The 15,421-nt window shown below is 37.2% G+C and overlaps 1 protein-coding gene across 1 annotated transcript; it reads left to right on the top strand.

Moving 5' to 3' along the window:
- Positions 1–2,374: 2,374 nt before the first annotated feature.
- Uts2b (urotensin 2B) lies at positions 2,375–15,016 on the top strand. Its single transcript, XM_008839703.2, has 5 exons — positions 2,375–2,474; positions 7,296–7,394; positions 9,171–9,208; positions 11,690–11,783; positions 14,950–15,016. The coding sequence occupies exons 1-5, from the start codon at positions 2,375–2,377 to the stop codon at positions 14,973–14,975; spliced, it is 357 nt and encodes a 118-aa protein (XP_008837925.1). The 3' UTR covers positions 14,976–15,016.
- The last annotated feature ends 405 nt before the right edge of the window (positions 15,017–15,421 follow it).

Below are 15,421 nucleotides of genomic sequence, written 5' to 3'. Positions count from 1 at the left end.
TTTCAGTTTGAAGAATTCCCTTCACAATTTCATGTAAAGTACGTCTGATGGTCATAAACTATCAGGTTTCGTTTGTATGGCAAATGTTTTTCTCTCTGTTTGAGGCTTACTTTTCTTCACTTTGTCAATATCTTGTTAATATGTCAGGGGAAAAGATTTATGAGCTTGTTTTAGGTTTCCTAAAACAAAAATGTGTGGAACAAAAACTGAAAAAAGTCGTTTGTTACAAGTGAGTCATCATATTCAACTTTCAGGGGATAGTTAAAATGACGTTTCAACTACTGAATACTCTTATTCTTAGGTATATCTCAGTAGTAGAGTGGTTACTTAGCATGCACATAGTTCTGGGTTTCAGCCCCAGCATTACACACACACAAAGACACACACACAGACACACTGATACACAGAAACACATACAGACACAGATACACAGACACAGACACACAGAGACACACACACACTAAAACCTCTGCATATTTAATTTTCTCATTTCACTGTGAAACTTATTCACAGGTCTTAATTTTGGATTATTAGTTTAATTCATTGTGAGTAAATTTATATCTTTGTTTTACTTTTTCCTTAATATTTATCATGAAATTACACTCTTTGAAAACCATGTTTTTGCATCCTCTCAAATTAAGTGATTCTGATTCATTATTTCCCATCTTCATATAATTTTTTGTTTTGGGGACAGGGTCTCCTTGTAGCCCCAGGTGGCATGGAACTTGCTATGTAGACCAGTCTGGCCTCAGTCTCACAGAGATCCAACTTCTTCTGCCTCCTGAGTACTGAGATTAAAGATGTGCATCACTGCACTCAGTCTTTTAAAGAGTTTAAATAAATAAATTATAGAAGAATTATGTATATGTGAATGGTAATTTTGGAACACTGGTATGATACGCTAGTAGAATCAAGGTTCGAAGGTATTGATCATTCTTAAACTTTGAGGCTTAAGAATAAACAGAATTATAATTATTCTTTCAACTTGTTTAGCTTTGAAACCATCTACAAAGTTTGCTTTTAAATTACCAGAAATTTTAGTTATTTGTTCACACATCAAGTGTATTCCCTCTCATTTTCTTCTCAAATCACAGAAATACTTTCATCCAGGACAGAAATGGCTAGGACGTCTCCAGAAGTCTTTTCAGTTTAGTAGTGGAGGCAGACATCCCAACACACAATTGTAATACCACAAGGAACGGATTCTGCAATATTGTATATGAAGTCCAAAGGATGAAAGAATGTCATAACTCAAAGTGTAAAACAATAAACAAAAAAAAGGCAGTAGAGTCTTAGGGTTGATAGCGTTAATCTGAAGCTTCTTAAATGAACAGGGAAAGTGGTGAGGACTGCAGTCAGCCAGAAATACATCAGCACAGCCATAGGGTAAAGAAAGTACACAGTGGGCTCCAGTCAGGTGTAGAAAATGAACCTGAAAAGAAAAGCAAACATGAATTCCAAACTATGTCATTTAGAGTTTATTCAAGAAAATACCAAAGGCATGAATTAGCGAAGAGTTTGCATTACATGCAGCAGTGTGTACACTTGGAACGGAGTCAGTTTTAGAGCTGATGCACCACAAGTCCCTTGGGAGAAGTAAATGCCAAGCCTAGAGGTCATTATAGCATCCCTAGAACCATAAAATAGAAATTCAGGATATATTGAAAGATTGTGACTTAAAAGCCATCTCAATTAGGGCAAGAATCATAGAGAGGAAGTGTTGGGACGTTTGCCAGCTTTGAATTAATTAAATTGAAGCCTACTTTGTAAAAGTGCTGGTTACAGCAAAATGAAGCCATCCTTCTCCAGTGCAGTGAGACAGCATTACTATGCCTTCCCCTTATGATGCATTTCAGATCTGAGCTCTTCCCATCTTTAATCTATTTGATGGCTAAAAATGAAATGATGGTTTTGTTACTATTACGAATATGATTGCTTTGCTCTAAATTAGTCAAATTGGTCCCACTTTTACAGGCTTAGTACTAAGAGGAATTTAGGACAATTAATCTTAGAGTTAGGAAAAGAAACAAAATATTATGGAAACCCAACTTACACCTTCTACTTTGCGAGTTTCTGCTTTGGGGCTTATGCATGAACTTGTGTGAGGATGCATAAGAACGCCTGTGTCTAGTGAAATAGGCAGTCCGAGCTGTATCGATTTGGCTCTCCCTACGATTGGCAGTGTAGCCAATCTGTCACCTCTCCAAGTAGTGAATCATGTTGACAGGTTGCATTACATTTTATAAATTTCTTTCCTTCTCTAGATTTGTAATTGAAGCACTCTTACCTTTTAAGGGTGAGCTCTGCTACACTCTGCAGCTGTTGGGGTATTCTGCTTCTCTACAAAGTCTGCGGGGCATAGGCTATTTTTAACATGAGGAAGACCTTAACCGCTCTTTGTTTTGGACCCCTGACTTTGTTTTCTGTAATGATGCTTTTAGAATCAGTTCATGGACGACCTTATCTGATCCCAGGTATGTGTGCATGAATTGAAAGTCCTCCAGGTGGATGAATATGCCTATCTTTCTGTTTATATCACTCACTCTTATATCATTACAGAAATAATATTTTGAGAGAATAATATAAACCAAATACTAACCCACTCCTTCCCAGTTGCTGTTTTGAATAAATGTATTATATGAAGCTTTCCTCCTGAAGGAAATTGTGACATATTTGCCCAACAATGTTCTAAATTAACTTTAGCTATATTTTTTCTATTCATTGGCAATTATTTAATATTTGTAGTCTGTGGTCAGAGATTAGTAATGTGTAAACAGCAGTAAATCACTCTTGCATATCTATGCATATCCATAAAGTACCTTGGAGAAAGAAAAAGACTTTGATTATATGAGATTATTGTGATAATGCTTATGAAAGGGTAACATCTTGGAGAACAATACATCAATATGAAGACTTGCTTGAAGGTGGTGGGCAGCGATACATGGGGAGAGTGTCAGCCCTTTAAAGGACAATCCTCACATTCACTTTAGGTATTGGCTGTGTTAATCTGTGTTATTGAATCCATGGTACTTATGTCCACAGAATAATTTTACTGTGAAGTCTTTAAAAATATGCCATCATGAAACAGGTGGGAGCAAATTTCTATGCTTGTTATCTCATAGCATGGAAATCTTGAACGCTATGATATATTGCATAGAAGCAATCCTTAATTTAAGGATTGTTAGAGTTAGGTTTGGGGTTGATTTACTGGATAAACAATTTCTGAAACTTTTGCGAATTTCCTTGTTTTAAAAAATAGTGACTTAATGTTTTTTAAAACAATACCCCTTCCAACTTGAAATCCTAGAGTTTCCTTTCATTGAACTGACCTCCTTGTTACGAAGTAGTTACCCTTTTATCTAACACAACAGGAGCTAGGACAGCATGTAATAAATTTTATGTGACACTAAAGTGAGAAAAGGGGTCAAGTTTCCCATTTTTGGATCTAGTTCCCCCTTACTTGTTCAAGTTTGCTGCCTTAAAATGGTTTTAAAAGCTCCTGAAAATTCCTATCTTTTGTCAGAGGAAGAAATATTCACAAAACATTTATTTAGGAAGGTATTTCTGCTGAAAGGTAAATCAGAAATGTAAATTCAAGGTAAGAAATCAGGATTTTCTGAATGGTTTTATGATTTTATTTGTGGATGGCATTCATTTTATTCTTGTCTATCCGCCCAAATCCTTTCATCCAGATCATCCTCATGGTTCTAGCAAATGTGAGGAAAGGGTGATCATCTTTTTCAGACTTAGCAACATTCCTATGTGTTAGCCTCAATGATAACTTCTGGTTTCACATGTATGTGAAATATAAATACACAGAACTCTAAAGCATTGGCTAGATTCTAAATCATACTCTCACCTCAGGATTCCACAGTGACTGGCACGTAGTTCTAGAAGCATCGCAGTACCATTTCTCTCTGGGATGCTGTGATCTCATTGTGTAGAAATGAAGATGATTAACTTTTAAGTAAAATTATTTTCTGATCTAAATTGTTGAAGAATGAAACGAGCTTCTATCCACACCCTTTGAATATACAAGTTTATTTTTTTCAAGCAAGCAATATCAAGGATCGTATACTAAAATGTTGGGCTCACTATTCTTCCCTTTGTGTGGCAGAAAATACCCACAGCAAATAGCACAGTTTTGCCAGCTTTTATTTGGTGGGGCAATAATTAAAACATGTTTCACTGTGAAGTAACAATGTAGGAAAACAGCTTATCTCAAGGAAAGGAGAAAAATACCTTAACCAAGAAACCTATGGCTTTGCAATATTATCACTGGGGAAATTTCTAAGTTCCTTTTTGTGTAAAATTTTCTTACTTCTGTTCAGTAGAGGCTTCACCCGTGGCTGTGAGCAAGGAGACAGCTGGGTCTGTTAGCGTGGCGTTTCTGGAACAGTAATGGATCTGTATCTTCTGAGTATTTACCTGTCACTCATTCTCTCCTGCCTGAGAAATTTGTCTTTCTTTGTGACAAAGATGTATCCACATTCAGATATTTAATATTCCAATATTTTCCTCATAAATGTTTATAGTGTTCAAAGATGGAAGCATGTTAAAAGTACATGTCTTCTTATAAGGCTATAGCTATATCTTACATGCTAGAATAAAAACAGGATTTTTTCTATTATTTCTATCAAATAACATCTAGTATATTTTTTTTTTTGTCTTTTTGAGACAGGGTCTTCCTGTAGCCCCAGCTGGCCTAGAACTCACTATGTAGACCCAGCTGGCCTTAAACCCATGGAGATCCACGTGCCTCTGCCTCTGGAGTGCTGGGATTAAAGGCATTCACCCCCACGCCCAGCTTAGTATTCTTTAGACATGAATTTTTAAAAATCTTTAGAGAAGTCTTTTTTCTTCAGAGAGTCCTATAAATGATAATATTTGAAGTAGTCAAAAAGTTCTCTGAGGACAAGGATCATATAAGTGTAATCATTGAAGACAAAACCTGTAAAGGCTGGCAATTCATCTTTCCAGACATACAGAGTATAATGCGAAATATAGCTCTCACCTCCAAGGGAGTAAAACGGTTTATTCTTTTAAAAATATTTATTTATTTATTATTATTTTTAAATGTGTTTATGTGTGAGTGTGGATGTGGATACGTGCATGAGAGTGCAGGTGGCCACAGAGTCCAGAAGAGGGTGTCAGAGCTCCTGAAGCTGGAGTAATAGGCACTTGTGAGCCATCTGATCAATAAACCATCTATCCAGCCCTCGGTGTTTATTCTTGATTTGGATGGGATGGAACATGGCCCAGGATCACACCTCAAATATCATTTTCCAAAGTGATAAAAATTTCATGAAATTTTATTAAAAACATTTTTTCAATTTTAGTTTTATTTTATTGCTTTATTTATTGCTTGATTTATTTGTTTTATTTATTTATTTATTTGTTTATTTATATTTAGCTTATATGTCTGCCTGTATGTGTGTATACACACACGCCATGCCGCATATGTGGAGGTCAGAGGACAACTTGTAGTAGTCATCATGTGGGGCCCTCCCTGGAACTCAGGAGTTCAGACTCTGGGGCATGAGCTTGACCTGCTCAACCATCTTACTGGCCCTCCTGAAGATTTTAGAGTTATAGAGAGTCATGAATCTTTGCACTTTTTGAATAAGCTGGTGGAAACTTCAGGTAGGTAGGTTGTAGCAAAGTGGGGAAATCTGTATTACAGATTTCAGATGCTATCTGATGACATTATTAGCTTTTGTGTCTCAGAAACTAAACTAGTCTGCCAAATCAACACATCTCAAGAAGTTTCACATGACAGTCTAAAGGAGGTTGGGCCAGACACAGGGATGGGCAATAAAGGCTACTAAGGGTGCTAAAGCTAGGCCAAGATAATTAGGCTCTGGTTTGGTGGCATTCCAGCCCTTCACAGTCATAAATTCTGGTCACTGAATTAGTCTTGTAGACCCTTTAATATAGCTGTGGCTTTTTTTTCTTCTGGGAACTTCAGTTCACAGGAGACATGGACTAGGCAGTATGAAATGATAGCTTCCTCTCTATACCTTCCTAGTTAATTTCTAGTCTTACAAGTATTCTAAGTTGAAAGCAAAGAATCTCTTTCTCTCACTACTGTTATCTTCCTGAGACAAGTGGCCATTACCATCTGGCTCTGAAATCTATCATTTTTGCTCCAATGAACATGTTTATAATTAAAGATTATAATTTAACATTTTAAAGAATGATTAGAATAGATATTATAGTACTGCATAATCATATCTTGGTCTTGAGCAAATTTATAGTAATATTTTTAATTCTCTAAGGAATAAGTCAACACAGATCATTTCTGTGTCATAAAGCTAAGAAAATTGAAGAAATGAATAGCAATTAAACATCTTTGGGCAATATAGAAAAATTTGATGCTGTCACTAGCCCCAAATCTTCATTCTCTTTCTTTAATTAGACATTCACTTTAGTTCATTAATTGATATGTCTTGGTCACAGGGAGAAAGATGATTTGAGAAAGAATCCAGTCAGGTTATAAACTATTCTTTTAATTGAAATCATAATACTTTCACTAACCTTCATTAATTCATTCCTGTGCATCCAGTAACAATTGGAGTGAGGAAATGGGGAGATGAAAGGTGACCCTACAGAACTGTTGAAGTGACTTTGTATTTTTCAAATCTTCACGAAGTTATTATACACTAATTTTATTCCAATGGCACCATATTTAACCAAATTCTTATTGAACACTCATATTTCATAGCTTGAGTGAAGTCTGTTATCCCAATTTCTGCTTCAGAATATCCACGTTTATATCACTGAAACAGTCAGAAACCTGAGCCATAAATTGTGACTGAAAGTCAAGAAAGACTGAAGAACATCAATGTGGGGAAAGTTCAGCACAGCCTGGTTCTTTCACAAGGTTTCTTTGGAAAGTTTAAAAGTAATCCATGAAACACAAATTAGCTGATACTTAAACATATGTGTCCGATATAATCTCAGCATCAAATGTTCTTCTTTTCTCTTAAAAAGAACTTTTAGTTTGTACTTCATCTGTTCAAAGCAATAGCAGATGATTAAAAATAAAACTTATAATGAGGAAAGGAAAATTCACCTGAAACCCCACGGTCTTTCAGGCCTATTTCTGTCTTCCTCTCAGGATGTCTGTGTTCATGTACACCCACTGGGTTTTAGAATGGCCTGTGTCTTCGGATCATGTACTTCCCTATCTGTTTGCATGGGTGGATATGGGCATTAAGAATTGCCTGCAAACCCCACTGACTTACAAGTACTTTTACTGACTCATTTAAAATGGTGCTATGTGATTATTACAGAGAATGAATTTTTCCCAGACAAAGAAGTTAAAAATCGTGAGGAACTACTGATGATGCTACTGAATAAAACCTTTGATTTTCAAAGTCCTCCCAACATTGGTGAGTTAAGAATAAAGCTAAAGTGCGGGCTGAAGAGATGCCCCAGCAATTAAGAGCACTGGCTGCTCTTGGTTCTCAGCACCCACATGGCAGCTGACAACTGTCGATAGTTCCAGTTCCAGGGATCCAACACCCTCTTCTGACCTCTGTGGGCATTGCACAACACAGGTATACTTACATATATGCAGACATTACACTCATACACATAATATAAAAATAAATAAAATATTCAAAACAAAGTTAAACTATATACATTAAAAAACAACAGTAATTCTCTCTGATCCTTCTAAATGGCAATTTATAATAAATAAAATAATGAATGACTTATGCCACAATGAAGCCTTAAATAAATATTTTTATTGTTACATATTCCTGCTAAAAAGCCATAGATTTACTTAAAAGCGTGAACTGCCCATTTCATTCTATAAGAGAATCCTACTGGATTGGTCACTACTGAGGTAAGGAATACTTATTCTTTTTAAATTTTTTAAAAATTTATTTTAAAAATATTTTATTATTTTTATTTTATGTGTATGAGTGTATTGCCCACGTGTAGGTAAGTGCACCCATGTCGTGTAATGCCCATGGAAGATAGAAGAAGCCATCAGATCCCCTGGAACTGGAGTTACGGACAGTTGTTAGCTGCCATATTGGTGCTGGTATTTGAACCTGGGTCTTCTGCAAGAACAACCAGTGTTTTTAACTGCTGAGCCATCTCTCCAGCCCCAGGAATACTTAAGTCTTACTCAGATTTCCCTCTCCTGTGTACAACTCTGCCTGGTATAGTTAACGTTTGCCTCAGTAAACATTTCAAGAGCATCATGTTCATAAGTTTCCATTAGAAATGTCATCAAGTAACTACAGTTTGTTTTGGTGAAATTATCTTTGTTTTCACACAAATTCTTTAATTTGTGAAACAGAGACTATGAATGGGAAGTCAAGGCTACACCAATTGGACTGTTGTCATTTGAACAATAGGATTTCCCCCTAAAATTACTAAGACTCTGTTCAGAAATATAGTGTCACCTAAAAGAGAATGTGTGACAGCACGACAGTGTGGTACTCTCTCAGACAACATCTAAAGTATTTTTTTTTAAAGTTTAATATTTGTTGAACAAACTATTAAAAATATATTGGGTGTGGACGTGTATCAGTGGTAAAACGTGTGCTTAGCATGCCTGGGTCCCTGGATTTTCTCTTCAGCCCTGCAAAGCACAAACAAAGGCACAGAACAAAACAAAACAAAACCTTAAAAATATTAATAAAAACTTTAAAAGACCAGGATTATGAATTTTTTAAAAAACTAAATGAGAGATCTTTTTACTGGAAAAAAAAATGAAATTATTTAAAAAGGAGGAAATTAGTACCCAAATAATAAAATCTGAAAATTATTACTAGTTTGGGAAAATGACCTTCTTGTTTGGAATTTATGTAGAATTTATGTCCAGCATTTTTCCACTTACTATTTCTTCATGAGAATTTCCATGTCAGTAAAATATTGCTGTTTATTTGTAAGTCATACTTCTTCCTAGAGCCAACATTTACTTTAGAGAATTTTGTGCTTATTGTTGGACATGGGTAATTTTCATAATACAGGTAATTGTATTTCAATATTACATATGTTGGAAAACATATTGAGTATTTTACACTAAGAATGGGTAGGTTGCCTCAAATCATAAAAAAGATCTTTGCTTTCCATGAAGTTCACACGTGAATGTCTTGAAGTGAATTAAATGTTACTTGTGGTATGTTTTTCATTTTCAATGTCTCTTACAGGTGTAGAACTGGTTCACAAATGGCAAGAACTTAACCAGGTGAGAGTGCAAAATACTTTAATGCTCAATTTTAATAATCAGTATAAGATAATTTCTTTTTGATACATTTTTTTAATTGAGCATTTTAAATTTCATACAACATTTCCTACTCAAATCCAGACCCCCTCTCCATGCATGCCTCCCTCTATCTCCCCACCAAACCCTGTAGACTCTGTCATACCTGCTAAGTCTTATTCATTCAGGCGTTTGTTCCCAAACATCCTTCAGTGTAAATGCATCCACTGGAGTCTAGTCAGCTCACCCAGTGGTAAGTCACATCCTTCTTCACCCAGCAGAATCAATCTCAAATAGTTCTCATTCCAGTGCTGGCCCGCCACCTATTTCTCACCTCCCCTTTGGGCCCTTGTTTAATTGAGCTGACATGGGTCCTGCTCTGCCACTGCTGCCGCAGTCTCACATGAGCAAGCCTCCAGCCTCTTGGAGGCCTCCACCTCTCTGTGTTCATGAACCAGCCCTGGCTCTAACAATCTTTCTGCCTCCTCTTCCACAATGGTCTTTGAGCCATGGGTGGGTGAGGTTCCATGTAAGAGTCCCATCCTACAGTCTACAGTGTCTTAGTCTTCAAAATTTGGCCAGTTGTGGCCTTCTGTGTGCATTGTACTCTGATGTACATGGAAGCCTCACTGGTGACAGTTGAAGGGTGCATTAGCCCTCTCTCTACCTCTTATTCCATTATGTTCATGAGCCTTAGTTGTAGAGATTCGACTGCAGATGTGTCACCTAATACTGGGCATCTCACGGACATATATTCTCTGTGCCTGACCAGATGTGCAACTCTGTAGTCGCCTCCATCTGTTACAAAAAGAAACTTCTTTGATGAGTGCTGTATGGCATGCTTGTCACTCTGAGGGAGGCCTCTTCTATCTGGCACTGCATTCCCTGACAAGCAGTTCCCAGATATACATATGTATTAATGTTCAGATCCTCTATGTGCATTTCTCATAGGCTGTCTAGGGCACCACTTTTCCCTCTAGGTTTCCTAGCCCCCTGAGATTCACTCATCTCCACTCTTTTTCCTCCCATCCAGCCTCCTCCACCCTCCTTCCCTGGTCATAGTGCACCCATTATCCCCACCCTCCCCCCCCCCACCCCCCAACTCCTCCCCATCCTTCCTTTCCTGACTTCCCTCTCTCCCCCACACCATGGTCCCTTGCATGTCCCTCCCTCTTCTGCTCCCTGCTGATTCTTCCCACTTTTTCCACCTCCCTCAGGTAACATCTGTTCCCTACCTACTATTCCCCTTTCAGGTTGTTTCTTGTCCTTTACTTCCATGAATCCTTTCCCTTTACCTGGCTCCTGGTGTTACATCAGAATTTATGTACTCACATATAAGGGATTGGTTCTACAGTCCACAAATGAGGGAGAACATACGCTGCTTGCTTTTCTGCCTTTGTGCTGCTTCACTTAGTGTAACACTCTCTAGCTCCATCCATTTACTTGCAAATTTAATAATTTCATCTTTTCTTACTGCTGAGTAGAATGCCATTGAGTAGACCTATCACGTTTTCATTAACCATTCGTCAGTTGAAGGACATTTAGGTTGTTTCCACTTCTTAGCTATTGTGAAGAGAACAGCAACAAACATGGATGTATAGGTATCTCTACAGTATGATGCATCCTTTAGGTATATGCCAAGGAGTGGTATCATTGGATCATATGACAGGTTCATTTTTAGTTTTTTGTGCTTATGCAGTGCTGCTATCTAGAATGGGAGCCTCATCACCTCCATCAGCCCCATTCTCTCTACCTCTTGATATTTTATAAAGAACATCTGAACATTATTGAGTTATATAATTTCTTAACTCCTTCAAATACATTTGGGTATTATTCCATTATTCAAACTGAGAGCCATTCAGGACAGAAAATAATGCCTGCTATTCTCTTCTGAGCAGAAAGAATGCAGACATACAGTGTGCAGGCCAAACCTGATTTCCATAGAGTTGGTCTGTAGGGGTTAGGCAGTTCAAGGTTTGTTAAAGATTAAAGTTGGTTTGAATGCTGGATGAAAACAATAGGGCCTCAAAATACATCTTTTTCTAGTAGAAAGGAAAACAACTTCTGGAAATGTAAGCATTTCCACGATTCTCTGTAGTTTATTGGAAAATACTGCCCTCATGGGTGACATCGTCAGGTCCAGCTACCCAGGCTACATTTATAGACTCCTCATTAATTGATACCCAGAGCTCACTTGATTTGTGAAAAACCTATTCCTTTCTGATCTCTGGTTAACCCACTTACCTATTTCAGAAAATCTCTCAATGCTCTTTCTTTCTTCTTTCTTTCTTTTTCTCTCTCTTTCTCTCTCTCCCCCTCCCTCCCTTCCTCCCTTCTTTTTCTCTTACTCCTTTTTTTCTCCTGTTTTTCTCTCTTCCCTTTTTCTATATTTTTCCTTCATTCTCCTCTCCCCTTCTCCTCCCAGCATTGTTACTAAGGACTAGTTATCATTTTAATTTCTTGTAGCTGGAGAAGCTGAAAGAACAGCATATGAGGGCAAAGAATGCCGAACTGTCATTTCTTGGAAATGATGTATCCTCTTCCCACCCTAAAAAACGAGGTAACTTTCATCTTAGTTTTAAATTGACTTCTAAAAGACCTTTTTAATGGCAAATATTTCTAGGAGGAAAGAGATAGTATTGACTTTTGTTTAGTCCTATGGCTGATATCAAGATCAAGCCTTATGTCCTAAAGAGGAGAGACTTCAGTCACCATGTTCTGATGGGAATGCCCCTGAGCCTGTCCGGGCAACAGTAGGTAACCAGGTCACACATTTCAGGTTTAAATGAAACAGGTCCTTACTCTTTAAAGCTGTGGTCTACCCTTTCTGTTTTGACTTAAAGACTGATGCTGTGAGGACCAAGTAGAAATAATCAAGTTTTAAATCAACTTAGAATTTCAGAACACCTTCCTTTCAAACCCCACTGCTATAACATCTGTGGTGAACTCAAGACTTGACTCAGATATCTAATTTTAGAAAGACTTTTCTTTGAATCACTCTAAAACTTGGTAACTCTAATTCACTGTAAATGTGACTTTCTTTAGGTACACTTGATTTTACTCATTCGCACCACTACTTGTCTTATCTTCTTTAAAAACATTTTTTTTACAATACTGCTAAAGAGAAAGAGGATAAGCTAGTCTTAACAATTTAGCATATGGCAAATATTTTATATTCTAACATTTCAATACAGTGACTAAGCTTTTAGGTTCTAAAGTGCACTGCTTACTTGGGTTCAGATATCACCTTTGATATCTTCCATCTGTGTGACTTTTGTAAATTAATTTCTTATGCATGTTTTTGTCTCAAGTTAAGTACAATAAAAATAATTTTCATGGATTATTAGGACTAAATGAGCTAATTAGAGTACTACATGACATCTGATAAGTACCATATGACTTTAACATAAATCATTTCAGTAATTACTCCATAAATTTATCATCACCCCATTCTGCACCTAGACTATGTGAAGCATAGTCTCTAATACCCCCATAACAAGGTAGGAGGGGGTTAAAGGAGATAAACAGGCTCTTCACTGTTAGAACTGACTGAGTGATCCTGACTCTAACTTAACTGAATATAGTGCACTTGAAAATATCAAGACATACAAGGAACAGCTAGAGAATGCTCTCTCTCCCACAGACATTTGGAATTTATTTTGTCATGTATAACAAACTTTCCCTGATAGTGGCTTTCGTAGAACGTTGAATACATGAGCATGGAATTTAGGAAAGCAGCACATACAAATTTAGCATTTATCATCAGAATCACATCTAGCACTTGATGAAGTCATCTATGGAGAGTAGCACTAGCTATAGAGAGAAGGTAGCCAAGGACTGAGGCCCAGGTCACCTGAAGGTCAGAGGCTGTGCAGTGAGTGAGAATCAACAAAAAGGAGTTAACCTGAGGCAGACAACAAGGAAAGAAGCAACAAAGAGAAAATACATGGAAACCAAGTGGCAACACGTTTCATAGGAGTTCAGGGGTATCCGAAGCTGTGATAAATCCAGTAAGATGAGAACAAGATCTACCAGTTAAATTCAGGCTCAAAATGTTATTAATGACTGGTGAACTGTTTGTTAAATGGGTCGTCATTAAATAATTGAAATCAGAGGCAATGTGTATGTTCACATGTCTACATATATGTTCAGGCACACATGTGCATGTGTGCTCATGTGTGTGGCAGTCAGATGACAACCTCAATTGCCAGTCTGCCTCAGGCACCTTTCACCTTACTTATTGAGACAAGGTATCTCACTGGGACCTGGGCCTTGCCAATTAAGTTAGGTCATCTGGCTAGTCAACCACCAGGATCTGCCTATAATAGGCAATTCTTTTGTAGAATTTTGTTCTAAGAAAAAAAATTAAGATGTTAGCTAGAATGATTTAAGTGTTATGGAAAATTTTTTGTTGTTTTGATTTTAATTAAGAAGAGATGAAAGAATGCTTTTATCTGATGAGAACCAATTTTGTGCTGATGAGTGTATGGACTGGATGGCCAGGTTAGGTCATAAAACTTAATCCAAAATTTGTGATTACCACAAACAGCAATGTATTGTGATAAAATGTAGAGGCCCTGAAATCCACCTTAAGGAAATAAGAATTTACATTTATTGAAGAAATTTTCTTAAATATTTTAATATATAGTCGGTAGACAGCTCCTATAAGCATAGCTGCTCAGTATCTCGCATTGTGCTAAGAACAGAAAATGCAAATGTAAATGAGGCAAACACCAAGGGACAGCAGAATGCTGGCTGGAGTTCAACTTCATGGAACTGATAAATGATTGCAAGCATGGAGGAATTGGCTCTGTTTGCAATACCACTCATGGTTGTCCTTTCAACCGGGTCCAAATATTTCTCCAAACTATATTCCACGGCAGTCTCAATTGCACTGCTTGTGTGATGTAAGTCTTGGCTATGTGTAGGCTCATATTTTGGTGCCAGACAGAGATAGCCAAAGATATCTAAAGGGACAGAGTACACAATTTGACTTTCCAAGCACACTGTTAAAGGAAGATTGGGTTAAAGGGCCAAGCTCTCCAGTTCCAGGTTTGAAAATAGACATCTGCTTTCACAAGGGCGAATGTAATTTTGCTGAAGGAAAGCGATGGCTCTTCCTACACAGGATGTAAATTCACTTCATTTATGCATTTGAAGATTGAAATGCTGCTAACTTTGGTTTGATTTGTCTGAAGCAGAGTTACATGATTACAATGCAAAGACTCCATGTGATGAAGAATTAATTTGCATAAGTATCATTTGGTAGTTTGCAAAGTGATGTTTAAAATCCCTTTCTTTTCCTTCAATTTATAGAGGCTCAATTAGCACTGCTTTTTACTTAAGATACTTCCTCTTTAGCATTTCATTCACCCCAAGTGTAAAATAGGAGTCTGAGTCTCTAGGTCAGCCTCTGTATTCCCTGGATCGTGTCACACACATAATAATGCAGGATAGTGCTGCCCAATAGAGCTTGCTGTGGTGGGACTGTTCTCCATGCTGCCCATTTTGGTAATATTTGAAGTGCAGCTAGTATGATAAAGACTCTGAAGTCTTAACTTACTTAAATTTAATTGAGTTATAGGCCCTCGAAGAGCTAGCAGATATCATGTAGCGCATCTTTCTAAAAATGTCTCTGTCTCTTATTCAAGCACATAGACTATTTTATTCAAGGGTAATATTTAAGAAAGTATCTTTCTAATACTGTGTTTGGTTTTCTTCTTTAGCTTGCTTTTGGAAGTACTGTGTCTAAAGCTTTTTCACTGGATACAGAAAAGAAATAAAAACCAAAAGAAAAAATGGCTTATATATGCACAAGCTGCTGCTTCAATTATACTTGTTTAAAGCATAGGCATGCTGCCACTGACTCTGCACATTGCTTTTCTTACTTTGCTAACTTGCTCCTAAGTGGATCGTAATGTATTTAGTGCTCATGCCCTGAATAATGACAGATCTGCTGTACTTGGGGTGGATGAATTATCAAAATGGCTTTTGAGCTGAAGTAGAGTGCCATGTCTATTGTATGCTTTTTTATAAGTTCCTATGTGTCTCTGTATAGTTTTGCCCTGTTACACTATGCTGTTGGGCTACCAATTACAGTTTTTTTAAGATGCATCCTGGAAACAAAATAAAGTATATTGTCTCAATTTTGTGGAAAAAGTGCATTATTGTTCTAGACATCTTCTTTTCTGTTAATTA

Source organism: Nannospalax galili, unplaced genomic scaffold (assembly GCF_000622305.1).
Source record: "Nannospalax galili isolate Female #2095 unplaced genomic scaffold, S.galili_v1.0 scaffold559, whole genome shotgun sequence".
NCBI lineage: Eukaryota > Metazoa > Chordata > Mammalia > Rodentia > Spalacidae > Nannospalax > Nannospalax galili.
The sequence above is the reverse complement of the archived record's forward strand: the minus strand, read 5'-3'. Positions and strand labels throughout refer to the sequence as shown.

Coding starts and splice junctions, on each gene's coding strand:
- Uts2b (XM_008839703.2), top strand. CDS start 2,375: ATGAGGAAGACCTTAACCGCTCTTTGTTTTGGACCCCTGACTTTGTTT. Junction 9,209..11,689: donor AATGGCAAGAACTTAACCAG/GTGAGAGTGCAA, acceptor AATTTCTTGTAG/CTGGAGAAGCTGAAAGAACA. Junction 11,784..14,949: donor TTCCCACCCTAAAAAACGAG/GTAACTTTCATC, acceptor TTTCTTCTTTAG/CTTGCTTTTGGAAGTACTGT.